The 14736-nt window shown below is 54.1% G+C and overlaps 2 protein-coding genes across 13 annotated transcripts; one reads left to right on the top strand and one right to left on the bottom strand.

Annotated features, from left to right (window-relative positions):
* The first annotated feature begins 114 nt into the window (after positions 1-114).
* Positions 115-12297, top strand: FCHSD1 (FCH and double SH3 domains 1). Of its 6 annotated transcripts, XR_002522783.2 has the most exons (21): positions 115-224; positions 456-553; positions 1161-1206; positions 1611-1678; positions 2022-2163; positions 2250-2386; positions 2538-2601; positions 3462-3590; positions 4040-4162; positions 4331-4426; positions 4847-4966; positions 5375-5479; positions 5632-5793; positions 6423-6551; positions 6648-6731; positions 6899-7016; positions 7151-7371; positions 8506-8593; positions 9855-9910; positions 10028-11043; positions 11747-12297. XR_002522783.2 is itself a non-coding variant. In XM_003900264.4 (20 exons), exons 1-20 carry the CDS (start codon positions 204-206, stop codon positions 10091-10093), a joined length of 2073 nt encoding a protein of 690 aa, XP_003900313.1. In that variant the 5' UTR covers positions 115-203; the 3' UTR covers positions 10094-12297. The 6 variants fall into 6 exon arrangements, 5 of the variants coding, with proteins under 5 accessions (XP_003900313.1, XP_021795495.1, XP_021795496.1 ...); XM_003900264.4 differs by having other exon boundaries at positions 10028-12297; XM_021939803.2 differs by lacking the exon at positions 11747-12297 and having other exon boundaries at positions 2028-2163; positions 10028-10612.
* RELL2 (RELT like 2) lies at positions 10532-14717 on the bottom strand. Of its 7 annotated transcripts, XM_003900265.5 has the most exons (8): positions 13878-14717; positions 13202-13441; positions 12740-12805; positions 12578-12644; positions 11947-12132; positions 11301-11676; positions 11153-11186; positions 10532-10925 (listed from the first exon to the last, which is right to left on the bottom strand). In XM_003900265.5, the coding sequence occupies exons 2-7, from the start codon at positions 13383-13385 to the stop codon at positions 11154-11156; spliced, it is 912 nt and encodes a 303-aa protein (XP_003900314.1). In that variant the 5' UTR covers positions 13386-13441; positions 13878-14717; the 3' UTR covers positions 10532-10925; position 11153. The 7 variants fall into 7 exon arrangements, with proteins under 7 accessions (XP_003900314.1, XP_017815481.1, XP_031522359.1 ...); XM_017959992.3 differs by having other exon boundaries at positions 13202-14717; XM_031666499.1 differs by having other exon boundaries at positions 11153-11676.
* Positions 14718-14736: the final 19 nt, after the last annotated feature.

Raw genomic sequence — 14736 nt, 5'->3', positions numbered from 1 at the left:
CCCGGACCCTTCCGGGGTATTCGCAGCAGTAACAGGTTTATTTTCTTTGCTGCCCGCTCTCGCTTCCGCGCCCTGCGCAGTCGCCGGACAAGTCGTGGGCGGGCAGAGGGCGGGGCCTGGCCTGGCCTGGGGCGGGGCTCCACAGTGGGCGGGGCTTCCTCGAGTTCCGGAGTCCAGTCCCTGGCCGCCTTGCTGGAGCGGAGATGCAGCCACCGCCCCGAAAAGTGAGCTTGCTCCTGAATGGGGACTCCTGGCGGGCTGGGGGAACGGACGGAGCTAAGGGGGCACCCGACTTGGGGTGGGAGACGGGAAGTCGGAAGGGATCAGACCCCAAACCAGAAGTAACAGAGGAAAGAGCTCAGCCCCTCCCTGGCCCCGCCCCCTCACCGCTCCCTGCGCGGAGTGTTTTTTAGGTCCTTGCGCCCGGGGTCTTCATCCTCTCCTTGTCCCCGCAGGTGAAGCCGGCCCAGGAGGTGAAGCTTCGCTTCCTGGAACAGCTGAGCATCCTTCAGACCCGGCAGCAAAGGGAGGCGGATCTGCTGGAGGACATCAGGTAGCCCCCTAACCCTCTTCATTTACACTCACCTTCGTCGTTGTGCGCCACTTCTCCCCAACATACGTCTGCCGGGGTGGAGGAACAGGGGCCAAGAGCTCCCCAGCCGACCCATCCACAGCCCTCACCCTAGGCTTGGCCTCTCCAGATACTGGATAGGAATGCTCCCCAACCTAACCCCCCCCCAGATCCCCCCCCCACATAAACACAGGAACTCTCCCTCAAAGCCCTTGACTCCACACTACTGCCCCCAACCCTACAATCAACCTTACAGCAGAATCCCTCTCCCTCTTCCAGACCTGTTGGAAGGCTGGCAGACGTCGTACCCAGGCCCCCATCAATCTTCACCTCTAAGCCCACAGATGAACCTCTGGGTTGGGGAGGATCCTGCTGGGGCCCAGGGCAGTAAGGTGAGGGTTTCCTGTGTTGCGGCTGCCTGAGGTGATCTCAAGGACTCCCATCAGTCCCATTCCCTCTGGGTGCAGTTACGCTCTAGGAACCTGGCTCCCCCGGCTTCTTCCTGCCCAGAGTAGAGGACTGAGGATGGGCGAACATGCCCAAACATAACCTTATCCCCCACCTCACCCCCCACCTGCAATCTCCGCAGATCCTACAGCAAGCAGAGGGCAGCCATTGAACGGGAGTATGGGCAGGTATGGGACTTTTTTCTGTACCTTACCTCTTGTTCCAGTCTCCTTTACATCACCAGTAATGTCTGTCCATATCTATCCCTATTGTGGTCAAGAGCAGATGCCTAGAGTCAAGCAGACTGGTGTCAGATCCCTGTTGTGTAATTATAGCCATATGGCCTTGGACCAGTTAGTTAACCTTTCTTGACCTCAGTTTCTTTCTCTGTAAAATGGGAATAAAAATAATACCTTACCTTCATGTAGGGTTGTTGTAAGGATTATACAAATTAATGACTATAAGGCATTTAGCAAAGCAAGTGGCACATAATGTACCCAAAGGAAGGTATGATTATACTCTGATCTCATATTCTCCCAGTTGGGGTGGGTCTTTGAAAGGGAACTTGGTTCTGTGATGGCTTTTTCACCAGGCACTCCAGAAACTGGCTGGCCCATTCCTGAAGAGGGAAGGGCACCGGAGCGGCGAGATGGACAGCAGGTGGGCCCTATGGAGGGGGCGGGCCACAGGGACCAAAAAGTGATGGGGAGCTCAGCCCCAGGAGCCTGTGGAGATGAAGGCCTAGCAAGTGGGGAGGGCACGTGAGCTGTAGGTAGAGCTGACACAGCAGCAGCAGAGGAGCTGACCCAGCAAGGACACTGTGGGTGGGGTGGAGGGCAGGAGTGAGGCTTGTGGCTGAGCTAATGGGCTGATCGATTGATGGGCTTACAGACAAGGGAGGATGGGAAAGCACTCTGTCTCCCATGGTGTTGGTCAGGGGGCGGTGGTGGTCTCATGAAGCTGTGGAGTGCTCTCCTCCTTAACACAGACCTTCTCTGGGGAGGGGCAGGACAGTGTTCGGTGCCTGGCGCTGCCTGCTGGATGCCACCGTGGCTGGGGGCCAAACCCGGCTCCAGGCGTCCGACCGATACCGTGACCTAGCAGGGGGTACAGGGCGGAGCGCCAAGGAGCAGGTGCTTAGGAAGGTATGGCTCAGAGGATGGGGTGAAGGAAGAGCTGGCTTGGGACCAAAGGTGGTCTAGGTCAGGACTCTGTGTATGCATCCCAATAGGGAACAGAGAACCTCCAGAGGGCGCAGGCCGAGGTGCTGCAGTCTGTCCGGGAGCTGAGCCGAAGTCGGAAGCTGTATGGGCAGCGGGAACGTGTGTGGGCCTTGGCACAGGAGAAGGCAGCTGACGTCCAGGCCAGGTGGGGTCATGTAGAGTGAGGAAGCCCAAGGTGGGGGAACAGGGAGGTGGGGCTGTGTAGGGGTGGAGCCAAGTCACCAAAGCAGGGCCTGACTCTGATCTCATATTCTCTCACTTGGGGTGGGTCTGACTCCTTTCCCTCATCTGCACAGGCTAAACCGAAGTGACCATGGGATCTTCCACTCTCGGACCAGTCTCCAGAAACTGAGCACCAAGGTTCGAGGGATGAGGGCATGAGTGTGGGGCAGGGAAGAGAAGGGCAGAGTAGTCTAGTGGTTTGGAACCTAGGTGCATAAGTATGAAAGATTGGGTTGAATCCAGGCTCTCCTACTTCCTGGGTGGGTGACCTTGGTTAATTTACTTCATCTCTCTGAGCCTTATTTTCTTCTATAAAATGGAAAGAATACCCTTCTTTTTCAGTCCTTTAATATGCATTTATTGAGGATCTGCAGGTACTAGGCACTGTTCTAGACACTATGGATAAGTGGAGAACACTACCAACAGAGTTCCTGCCCTCACAGTCTGGTTAAGAGAGACAGACAGCAAATAAATACTTAGATTAAGATGAAAATAAAACAAGGTACTATGATAAAGAATAACAAGGGGGTAGAATTTAGAGGGAGGCCTCTCTGAATAGGTGGCCTAATTGTCAAGAAGGAGCTGGCCTTGCAAAGATCTAAAGGAAGAACATTCCAGAGAGAAGAAATGATGAGTGCAAAGGCTCTGAGGTGGGAATAACTTCGTAGGCTCGAGGAATTGAGAGGAGGCCAGTATGGCTGGAGTACTGTGAGCAAGGGAACAAGCACTTGAAAAGACGTTAGAGAGGTTGTGGGGGTCAGCTCATATTGAACCTGGTGGACCGTGGTAAGGAACAGTGGATTTTATTTTAAATGCGTGCAGAAGGCACTAGAGGATTTTGAGCAGGAGTTGTGAGTATGCAACATTTTTAGTGTAGTGCCAGGCACATAGTAAGCACTCAATAATGTGAGAATCCATTCTGGATCTGGCTTCTCAATTGGTCTTGGAAGGACTCAAGGGGTCTAGGGCTTCCTATTGACATCAGTTTACTCTCCTAGCTGTCCGCCCAGTCAGCCCAGTACTCCCAGCAGCTGCAAGCCGCCCGCAATGAGTACCTGCTTACCTTGGTGGCTACCAATGCCCACCTCGACCATTACTACCAGGAGGAACTGCCAGCTCTGCTCAAGGCCAGTCTTAACCCAAACACCCCTGTCCCTCAGCAGGGAGGGAAAGGAGGACCTCCCCCTTGCTTCTTGATCCCCATGACACTGGGCGGTGCAGGGGATCTTGTCTGCTTACAGTGGGTTGATGATACATACATGGGCTCTGGTTCTGCTCCTAGCTGGCTGCATGGCATTGTACAGTACACGTAACCCTTCTGAACCCCAGATTCCTCATCAGGGATGACCCTTTCTCTGCCTATCTTATAACACTAGTTGGGCTCAAAGGAGAGAATGGATGTTAAAGTATGTTTTAAACTTCTAAGTGCTCTGCACACGAGGGCCTTTCTCATGAAGAATGTCTTCTTCCCTCCTTCCTATATCTCATGACCATCACCTGTCAAATCTGGAACAAGCCTATTTTACAGTAGAGATCTGGGGGAAGGGTGGTGTTAGTATCTTGGGGTTCTTTCTAGGCCCTTGTCAGTGAGCTGTCAGAACACTTGAGGGACCCCTTGACCTCCCTCAGCCGCACTGAGCTGGAAGCCGCAGAGGTCGTCCTGGAGCATGCCCACCGTGGGGAGCAGACAACCTCCCAGGTGAGGGCTGTGGCCTCTAAGAGCTTCCCCTAGGGATCCTTTTTACCCTTCCCTCCCAGTGCAGCCCTCTTTCCTTCACACATTGTCCTTTTTCTTCCAAGAAGTGCTAGGAACAGGGTTGGAGAGTGAGCCAGTGAATGAGTGACTTTGACTTTTCCCAACCCCTAGGTAAGCTGGGAGCAAGACCTGAAGCTGTTTCTTAAGGAGCCTGGTGTATTTTCCCCCACCCCACCTCAGCAGTTTCAGCCAGCAGGGACTGATCAGGTGAGACCTTCCTGCTTGTTGGAACCAGGCCACATATAAAGGGGACTATGATTTAGGCCTCCTTCTCCATTATCCTTGTCTTCACGTTAACTTAGTGAGTATTACACCATGGAGAGGGGGTTTCAGAATTCCAACTCACCTCCCTCCCACCAGGACACACACACAAAAAAAACACACCTCAGGCCACCTTTCAGTCACTTGACTGCACCATCTTCTTCATTCTACCTCTGTCCCTCGACCTGGATCCCATTTCTGAAGCTCTGTATCTCTGTGTCCACATTACCTGTATCCATGGCCATAGGCATGTGCCCCTTCCTCTTTGTCCTTGTCCTTGGAGGTCAAGACAGAGTGGAAAAAGGAGAGAACTGGAGAGAAGGAGCAGCCTCAGGTCCTCCTCACAGCACCCCCTGACCCATTCAGGTGTGTGCCCTGGAGTGGGGAGCAGAAAGCATGGCTGGCGAGAGTGGCCTGGAGAAAGAGGTTCAGCGCTTGACCAGCCGAGCTGCCCGTGACTACAAGATCCAGAACCATGGGCATTGGGTGAGGTGGGGGGCACAGGTGTCATGTGCACCTTCTTGTCTCAGCAAGAAAGGCTGAGAGAGGGGATCTTGGAGCCATTGAGGGTGTCATGGAACTACAGAGGGGAGGGAAAGGTATTGTAAGGTAACAGTGTGGCACAATAGTTAAGAATAGTTTTTGGAGCTAGACCGACATAGGTTCAAATTCTCTTCTGTTGCTTCCTAGTTCTGTAACCCCGGGTAAGGGAGTGACGTAACCTCTCTGGACTTCAATTTCCTCATCACTAAAGTAGGGCCAATAATAGCGCCCACCTCATAGGGAAGATTAAATGACATAATGTATGTGATACAACTAGCAAAGTACCAGTCCTGTAGTAAGTCATGCCCCACAGTATTTCCACCCACCCCTGTTCTCTGCCTTCCCAACCAGGTACTGCAGCGACTGGAGCAGAGGCGGCAGCAGGCTTCAGAACGGGAGGCTCCAGGCATAGAACAGAGGTTACAGGAAGTGCGAGAGAGCATCCGCCGGGCACAGGTGAGGCACACCCCTGAGGTTAGAGATCTCACCTTCTCAGGCAAGCCCCACTCCCTCTACTCTTTCTGATGGTGGGAAGGAGGGAAGGGAGAAGCAGAGAGTAGACACTGCCATCAGCCAGGTTCCACTAACTTCCTTCCTCCCTATGCCAGGTGAGCCAGGTGAAGGGGGCTGCCCGGCTGACTCTGCTGCAGGGGGCTGGCCTCGATGTGCAGCGCTGGCTGAAGCCAGCCATGACCCAGGCCCAGGATGAGGTGGAGCAGGAGCGACGTCTCAGCGAGGCTCGGCTGTCCCAGAGGGACCTCTCTCCAACCGTGAGCTCCTCCCCTGACACTACCCATCCTTACTTAGAACTGAAAAACTCCAGTGGAACGCAAACCCTATAAAACTGGAATCACAGTTGTGCCTAACTCAAAGGGTTATTGTGAGGTTTAAGTGAAATCATTCATATATCATTCTTTACATAATTTCTGGCATAGAATCCTCAGTAAATTTTTATTATGAGCATAATAGAATGATTAAGAAGTAGGGTTCTGGGGCAATCTGTAAGGGCTTTGAGTACCAGCCACTCCACTTATGAGCTGTGCAATCTCGAAAAGTGACTTAACTTTTCTGAACCCCAGTTTCCTCATAAATAAAGTGAGGTTAATAGTTGTGCAAAACTATTAGCACTGGGTCATTATGAAGATTAAATGAGACAATATATACAAGATACTTTGCATTGTGCTTGGCACATAGTATGCACTCAATTGCTGTAACTCTGCTATTACTGTTGTTATTATCCTACTCTGTGGTGACTGTGGTTGTATACATGGTAAGTGGATGGGTGCAACTACCTTGGAGGGGGATCCATGGTGTCCTTTACGGGAAAGATGGAAGAGTGGGAGATAGAACCAGTGCTTGAGAGCGGGCCCCATATGAGGTCTGTTCTTTGCCCCTCTAGGCTGAGGATGCTGAGCTTTCTGACTTTGAGGAATGTGAGGAGACAGGAGAGCTCTTTGAGGAGCCTGCCCCCCAAGCCCTGGCCACTAGGCCCCTCCCCTGCCCTGCACATGTGGTATTTCGCTATCAGGTATGAATGGGGGTGGGGACCTTTGATGGGGGTGGGGACCTTTGATGGGCAAGGGTCAGGGACAGCCAAGTCCTGAATCCTTCGTGTGTGGCCCAGGCAGGGCATGAGGATGAGCTGACAATCACGGAGGGTGAGTGGCTGGAGGTCATAGAGGAGGGAGATGCTGACGAATGGGTCAAGGTGGGTATGGACCCTGGGCTCTGACCTTGGGTTGGGGGCAGTAGGAGGGACTTCTCTGTGGCCCCCATGGACCCTTCTAGGCAAAGCTAGAAGCCTGAGTAGAGGAGAGCCAGGGTCATGGACTGCTGAGGTAAATCTAATATCTGTTCACATTGCTGGGTGAGCAGGCTCGGAACCAGCACGGTGAGGTAGGCTTTGTCCCTGAGCGGTATCTCAACTTCCCGGACCTCTCCCTCCCAGAGAGCGGCCAAGACAGTGACAATCCCTCTGGGGCAGAGCCCACAGGTAAGAAAGGGAAATTTGGGGTTAGGGGACCCTGGGTATGGTGAAGAATTGTTAGGGGTTGTAGCCCTGGGGTGTCACGGTCCTGGGGCACTGCCACCCACCTCCCTCTCACCGTTTCTCCTGGGCCTCTGTAGCATTCCTGGCACGGGCCCTGTACAGCTACACCGGACAGAGTGCAGAGGAGCTGAGCTTCCCTGAGGGGGCGCTCATCCGTCTGCTGCCCCGGGCCCAAGATGGAGTAGATGACGGCTTCTGGAGGGGAGAATTTGGGGGCCATGTTGGGGTCTTCCCCTCACTGCTGGTGGAAGAGCTGCTTGGTCCCCCAGGGCCACCTGAACTCTCTGACCCTGAACAGGTGAGGCTTACCTTCTCCCTGAACTACCCAGGCACCTCTGGGTTGACCCTTCCACCCCAGTAAAGCCTCATATTCATTTTAATGCCCCCTCTGCTCCCCAGGTTTACCTCCTGTAGTGGCCTGGGCCTCCCCATCTCCTATGGGTGGGCAGGGGAAAGGGAAACCAAGGCAGCCTTCATAGGAGTTTGGGGGTCCTACTTTAGTGCTGGATAGATCTGAGTTCAAATTTCTATTGTATAACTTGGGCAATGATTTAATCTCTCTGAGCTTGTTTCTTCACATGTAAAATGGGGATAATACCTACTTTAGCAGGCTCACTGTCATAATTAGAGATAATCGAGGTAAAGCCCCCCCCCCCCTTTTTTTTTTTGAGACGGAGTTTCGCTCTTGTTGCCCAGGCTGGAGTGCAATGGGGCGATCTCGGCTCCCCACAACCTCCACCTCCTGGGTTCAAGCAATTCTCCTGTATCAGCCCCTCTAGTAGATGGGATTATAGGCGTGTGCCGCCACGCCCAGCCAATTTCCTATTTTTAGTGGATACAGGGTTTCTCCATGTTGGTCAGGCTGGTCTCGAACTCCTGACCTCAGGTCATCCGCCTGCCTTGGCCTCCCAATGTGCTGGGATTACAGGTACAAGCCACCATGCCTGGCCGAGGCAAAGCCTTTAGTGCAGTGGAATGCAGAAGGTGTTTCAATATAAGATACCTATTGTTATAATATATATACATACAGCAGAAAGAGAATAGGAGTGGGCGTCAGGAGACCTGGGTTCTAGCCAGCACTCTGCCAATAACTGGCTCTATGATTTTGGACCTGGCTTAACCTGGGTCTCACTTCTAACACAGGAGTCATATTAATAAAAATGCCTACTTCATGGGGTAGTGGTGAGGATTGAATGAATTAGTACATGTGAAGTGCTAGTAGAACACTTGAGACATAGTATACATAAGCGTTCAATACATATTGACTGTTGAATATCTGTCAGCTACACCCCCCCCCCCCATCTTAATGCAAGCATTTGGCCACTTCCTGTGTTGGGAAGTGATGAGGAAGGAACTGAAGATGGGATGAGAGGAAAAGCTGGTAAAACCTCCCCACGTGCCAGGAATAACTGTGTGCCCACCCCACCTCCAGATGCTGCCGTCCCCTTCTCCTCCCAGCTTCTCCCCACCTGCACCTACCTCTGTGTTGGATGGGCCCCCTGCACCTGTCCTGCCTGGGGGTGAGTGGAAGGAATTGGGAGCCCTGGGAGGCTAACAGATAAGGAAGAAGGAGGAAGCTTGGACTCCCAGGTCACGGTCTGGTCCTCTCCATGCCCTCAGGCATCTTGCAATAAGGTCTATTGCAGCTTGGTGGAGAGCACTTGCCTGGGCTCTGGAGCCAGGCTGACTGGTTCAGATCCCGCTCTGTCATTTCCAAGTGTGTGACTCGAGGTGGGATTCTGAACCTGTCTGGGCCTCAGTTTATGTTCTTTATGAGGTAAGGAAAAGGTACTAGCTCATTGAATTGTTATGAGAGTTAAAAAAGATGCCTGTGGACTACACAGCATTGTGCCTGGCACACAGTAAGTATTCAGTCACTATTTTAAAAATTAGCTAAGTTCTCTCATGGTGTCCTCCCAATATGCACCTTTTGCTCCTAGTGTCCAGATACCTAGCTTTGTATCATTTTTTCTGATGCCCACTTTTTTTTCTTTTTTAAATGTCTATAGCAGTTTTATTATTATTTATTTTAGATTCAGGAGGTACATGTGCTTGTTTGTCATATGGATATACTGCATACTAGTGGAGATTGGGCTTCTAGTGTACCTGTTACTCAAATAGTGAACATTGTACCTGATAGGTAATTTTTCAACCCTCACTCCTGCCTCGATTCCTACCTTTGCCTCCTTTGGAGTCCTGGGAGTCTGTTATTTCCATCTCTATGTCCATGTGTAGCTGTTGTTTAGCTCCCACTTATAAGTGAGAACATGCAATATTTGGTTTTCTGTTTCTGAGTTAGTTCATTTAGGATAATGGCTTCCAACTCCATTCATGTTGCTACAGACGACATGATTTCATTCTTTTTAATGGCTGTGGAATGCCTGCCTTTTCTAAAACCTTCTGGTACTCCCACCTTGTCCACAAGGAGTCTCCCTCCCTGGAGTTACCATCATCTCTCCACCACCCCAAGTTCACTTTGCATGACTTAGCACTTAGTCATTTATTGTGTTTATTGAGGTTTCATTATTGGTTTCTTGACAGCCACTGGGGGTAGGAGCGCTATGTATCCTATCTGCCTTTGTTTTATACCTTGAGCAGAGCTGATTATACAGCAGTTACCCAATAAATGTTGAGGACAGTGGATAGAGTGATGGATTTTATGGTCTAGGATGGTGACCATTAATTTAGCAAATATTTATAGAATGCCACTTTCCTAAGTGCTGGAGATACAGCATTGAACAAAACAAAGTCTGAAGACTGACTTGTGGTTCTTATTTCCAGACAAAGCCCTGGACTTCCCTGGGCTCCTGGACATGATGGTACCTCGACTCAGGCCGGTAAGGGCCCTTGCCTTGGAGGAGATTGTATGTAGAGGGGTTATTCCAATCAGTCCTGTTTTGTCTGGTATACCCTTAAGGGAGGACTCTGGAGCACTAACTGTGTGTTCCCTACAGATGCGTCCACCACCTCCCCCGCCGGCTAAAGCCCCGGATCCTGGCCACCCAGATCCCCTCACCTGAAGGCCAGGGAATCCTTGACCCCCGGTGATGCTGCTGTCCCTATCTTCAAGCTGTCAGACCACACCCTCAATGATCCAGAGCAACACAGCCAAAACCTGGAATCTCCCTATTTCCACCCTCACCTCCAAGGGTAGAAACTTGCCCCTTCCCATTTCTGGGACTGGAGCCCACTCCTTTTTTTCCCATTGTCCTATCATCTCTAGGACTGGAACTACTCCTTTCTCTTCTGCCATCACCCTATCTAGGGTGGTGAAATACCTGAAATCTCTGGGGCTGGAAACCATCCATCAAAGTCTCTAGTGGTTCTGGCCCACCTCTTTCCCCACCCTGGCTCCGTGACCCACCCCACTCTGGATGCCAGGGTCACTGGGGTTAGGCCGGGGAGAGGAACAGGCCTTGGGAATCAGAAGGCGCTGGAGCCAGGATGCGAAGCAGCTGTAATGGTCTGAGCGGATTTATTGACAATGAATAAAGGGCACGAAGGCCAGGCCAGGGCCTGGGCCTCTTGTGCTAAGAGGGCAGGGGGCCTATGGTGCTATTGCTTTAGGGGCCCACCAGGGGCAGGGGCCTGCTCCCAGCTGCCACGCTCTATCATATGGAGCGAGGTGTTGGGGAAGGCGGGTCAGGCAGCCTGTTGCAGGCAGGGGAAGGAGAAGAGACTGAGGGGCCATGACCTCTCCTGAGGCCCCCAGCCTGAGACCGTGTAACTCCAGGTGGAAGTTGAGCTGGTCCCTCAGCTGGGGGGCAGTGCTGTCCAGTGGAGGGGAGGGCCTTCGCGCCCACCCACACCCTGGCCCTGCCAGCTGGTAGTCCATCAGCACAATGAAGGAGACTTGGAGAAGAGGAAGAGTAACAGTATTGCTTCCTGTTCAGGCTGTATCCAGCTTTTCCCCTGGGGCTGCAGGACCTTCCCTACCTCCACCACCAAACCAAGGGATTTATAGCAAAGGGTAAGCCTGCAGTTTATACTCTGGGGGTTCAGGGAGCTGAAAGGCTTAAGTAGTTTAAGTAGGTGATGGGAAGATGAGATTACCTCATTTAGGGCTCAGGCAGACTCACCTCACATACCCCCTGCTCCCCGTGGTAGAGACACCTGAGAGAAAGGGGAGGGGTCAACGAGAGAACAGGAGTAGGTCATATCAGTGCCCCCCAAGAGTAGAGAGCAATAAGAGCCCAGCCCAGTACAGTCCTGGCTGTGTTTTCCTACCTGGTGATCGGAAGTGTCCGGTTTGCTTTGCTGCCCATTTGCCTCTTGAGTGGGCAGCCCTGGGCTTGGGCCCCTCCCTCTGTCCCTCAGTGTTGGCTCTGCAGAAGCTCTGGGGTTCCCTTCAAGTGCACAAGGGGCTAGGCTGCTGTCCCTGAGTCCTCCATTCTGTACTGGGGGGCTGGCTAGGACCTGGGGCTGTGGCCTCTCAGAGGGCAGCCTCTCCATGGCAGGCATCCCTGCCTTGGGCTGCCCTCCCCCAGACCCCTGACCACCCCCTGGGTCCTGTCCCCCACCAGAGCCCCAGCTCCTGTCCGTGGGGGAGCCATCACGGTGTTCATGCAGTCCATAGCGCTTCTCAATGTGTGTCACCCGGAACCTGGGAGGGAAGGGAACACTGGGGTTTAGGACCACAACTCAGAGGCTGCTTGGCCCTCCCCTCTGACCAGGGACATCCTGAGTTTGGTGGCTACTTCCCTCTGGCCTAAGGTAGGGGAGGCCTTCTCAGACTGTGGGGCACATTGTGTAGCGTGACTTCCGCTGGAGCTCCCAGTCCAGGAGGAAAGAGCCAAGGCCCACTTTTGGGATCAGGTGCCTGATCATTGGGCCCCCTACCTCAACCTCACTTGCCCTGGAGCACCTGCCCCACCTGCCCACAGAGAACACAGTGGTCTCCCCTGTCCGGGGGCGGCTTTTTCCTTCCTTGGAGCGTCCCTGACGGACAAGTGGAGGCCTCTTGCTGCGGCTGCAATGGATGCAAGGGGCTGCAGAGCCCAGGTGCACTGTGTGATGATGGGAGGGGGTTCCATCCTGCAGGCTGGAGGTGGCATCCACACTGGACAGCAGGGAGGAGGGGAGCAAGGGTAACATTTCCATTTCCCTTCATGTTTTGTTTCTTATGTTCTTTCAGCATGCTCCTTAAAACCCCAGAAGCCCCAATTTCCCCAAGCCCCAACATTTTTTCTTGTCTTTATCTAATAAATTCAATATTAAGATGTTAGTGACCACATGTTCTTCCTCCCAGGGCTGTTTGCTAAAAAGAACATTGCTTAACCCAAAGGAGTGGCACTAGAGGTAAATGTTAGGTTTGATGACATCTAGATGAGAGAGATGTTTTGAAGGAATCGAAATTTCTACAAAACTTCTTTCTTTCTATAAGTTAGCCAGCTTTGCCCTTCCCCCAACCCCATACATGCAAGGAGACTGGGAGAGGATTGTGCTGGAGGAGAGGATACTCTCCAAGGCAAGCTAAGTCATGCTGGCCCTTGTTTCCAGCTCACCTGGACAGCTGCACTGTCCCTTCTCCTTCACTGTCCCCCAGCATCTCCTTCAAGGCCTCAGCATTGGCTGAGGGAAGAAGGAAAAGAGGGAGTCAGTGAAGGTGGAGGTCAGGGCAAGAGAAGGTTGGAGAAGGAGGGAGCAAGGGGCTATGCTAGACCCACCTTCATTTTGGATGATGCAGCGAACAATCCTCTCTACTGTGTCCTCATTCATGTCATCGTCCTCAGCTGAAGGATGAAAGAGATTGGCAAGGAAGCAGGAATGAGTCAGCTTTGGGGGAACATTACCTGGTGGCTCCCATCATTTATTGCTTAGGACATACCCTTTTACCTACTTGCTATCATGCTGGACCTCAGCATTTCAGGGACCAGAAAAGATGGGGACACCAATGCAAGCCCAAGACTACCATCCAGAGGACCCTTGCTGCCCATGCTGCCTTCTGTAGTTTTGCTTTCAGAGTGGTGTCACCCCACTTGCTAACTCAAGAGCGCATCACTAAGCTTCCTGAGCAGGCTTGATCAGGATTTGGCCTGGGTCTGCTGGTCAGGGAGGCAGAGGTGAGGGGCAGAGGTGTGGGGAGAAGGATGAAAGGTTACTGAGCCAGGGTTCCAGGCTCCACTCACGGGGCTGAAGCTGGGCATCGTCAGGCTCGGAGCCCCTCGACGTGCGGCAGCGGTAGCCCTTCTTCTTGAGCACGTGGCAGATCATGAAACCTACCAGGCCCATGAGGAAGAAGACCAGCACAAGCAGGAAGAGCATATACAGCCCATGTTGGGGCGGTTCCAGGTCAGGCTGTGGTTCCGACATGAGGCCCTGGGGGGCGAGCGCGGGCCAGGGCGCCTCCTGGGTTTAGGGGGCTGCAGCTGGGAATGGGGGAGGGGTAGGAATGCAGTCCTCAGGCACTGAAACAAGCACGTCTAAGACGTTCGGCTAAGGTCCGGCTCCACCCCCTACCCAACCAGGGAGCTGTCCGGGCCAGGGGTGCTGTTTCGTCAATACGGCCCAAGGCAAGAGGTCAGCGGCTACGCAAGCTCTCTACCACGACCCTGGTCCCGCTTCCCCGACGCCCCGAGCGTTCCCCTTTCCAACTCGTTCGCGCTTCCGTCCCTCCCAAGGACACTGCAGCACGAGATGGGACGGAATTCTTAGGCGGCGGGAGCAGAAATCGTGCCTGAGTCAGCGCCCGCACCTCCTCCGCGCCGGCCTGAGCCAGGCCTCTGCAGCCCCCTCCTCTCAGTACTCCCGCACCCCTCTCCCTTTTTGGTTTCTCCCACCCTGACCACCTGGCCCACCCGGTACCGGTGATTTGGTTCTGGTTCCGGCTTCTGCTCAGGTTCCGGCTCCAGGGGCGTCCTAGTGCGGCTCGGGGCCCCCGACGCCCTTCCGGCGCTCATCCCTTGATTCCTCCCCTCCCCCTTCGCCGCCTCACCGGCCCCGGGCTGTGGCTGCGGATACCCGCGCCGTGGCAGGCGGGGGGAGGGAAGGACAGAAAAGGATGCGGGCTGACTGAGAGCGGCGGCAGGCTCCGGGCAACTCCGGCCCTGGGTCAGGGAGATCGCCTCCGCAGCCGCCCTGGCTTCCCAAATGCCTTCGCCCGTCGCGGGCCCAGGACCAGGAGGCGGAGCGCAGGTGTGCGGGGCGGAGAGCGTGAGCTCTGCGCGCGCGTGACTGCGCCTGGCCCCCCCGGGGCAATGTGTGGCGCCGAGTCTAGGTCCGGGTAGGGGACAGGAGGTCCGGCGTGGGTGTTGTCCACTGGTCTATCCGCTACGCCTGGCGCAGCTCCTGCCCTCAGATGCCCCGACCAAGCGGAGAGTCAGGAATCTTCCCCGAGGGCTGGGGGAAGCCGGCTTTCTGCACCTTTGAGGGACGGAGTGGCGGGATCTTCGGAGCTTCCTAGAGAAGTGACCACGGCCTGCGCCCGGTTTGGGACAAGCGGCTGGATGGGATGGCTCACCTTCCCGAGGATCTGACCCCCGGCCGGAGAGAAATGGCCCTCGCATCCTAGGAGCGATGCTACCAGTTCCCCGCCCAACCCGGGACGCTCAAAGCCGCAGCTCCCGGGAGAGCGGAGCCAGGCGAGGGGCGGAGCTCCCCCGGGGGCGTGGCCTGGGTGTGGCTGGAGGCGGGACCGCAACGCCCAGTTCCGCAGAGGCAGGCT

Source organism: Papio anubis, chromosome 5 (assembly GCF_008728515.1).
Source record: "Papio anubis isolate 15944 chromosome 5, Panubis1.0, whole genome shotgun sequence".
NCBI classification, from domain to species: Eukaryota; Metazoa; Chordata; class Mammalia; order Primates; family Cercopithecidae; genus Papio; species Papio anubis.
The sequence above is the reverse complement of the archived record's forward strand: the minus strand, read 5'-3'. Positions and strand labels throughout refer to the sequence as shown.

Coding starts and splice junctions, on each gene's coding strand:
- RELL2 (XM_009209262.3), bottom strand. CDS start 13,385: ATGTCGGAACCACAGCCTGACCTGGAACCGCCCCAACATGGGCTGTAT. Junction 12,806..13,201: donor CGATGCCCAGCTTCAGCCCC/GTGAGTGGAGCC, acceptor TTCATCCTTCAG/CTGAGGACGATGACATGAAT. Junction 12,645..12,739: donor CTGCATCATCCAAAATGAAG/GTGGGTCTAGCA, acceptor TTCTTCCCTCAG/CCAATGCTGAGGCCTTGAAG.
- FCHSD1 (XM_003900264.4), top strand. CDS start 204: ATGCAGCCACCGCCCCGAAAA. Junction 2,164..2,249: donor AGGAGCAGGTGCTTAGGAAG/GTATGGCTCAGA, acceptor GCATCCCAATAG/GGAACAGAGAACCTCCAGAG. Junction 6,552..6,647: donor ATGTGGTATTTCGCTATCAG/GTATGAATGGGG, acceptor TGTGTGGCCCAG/GCAGGGCATGAGGATGAGCT.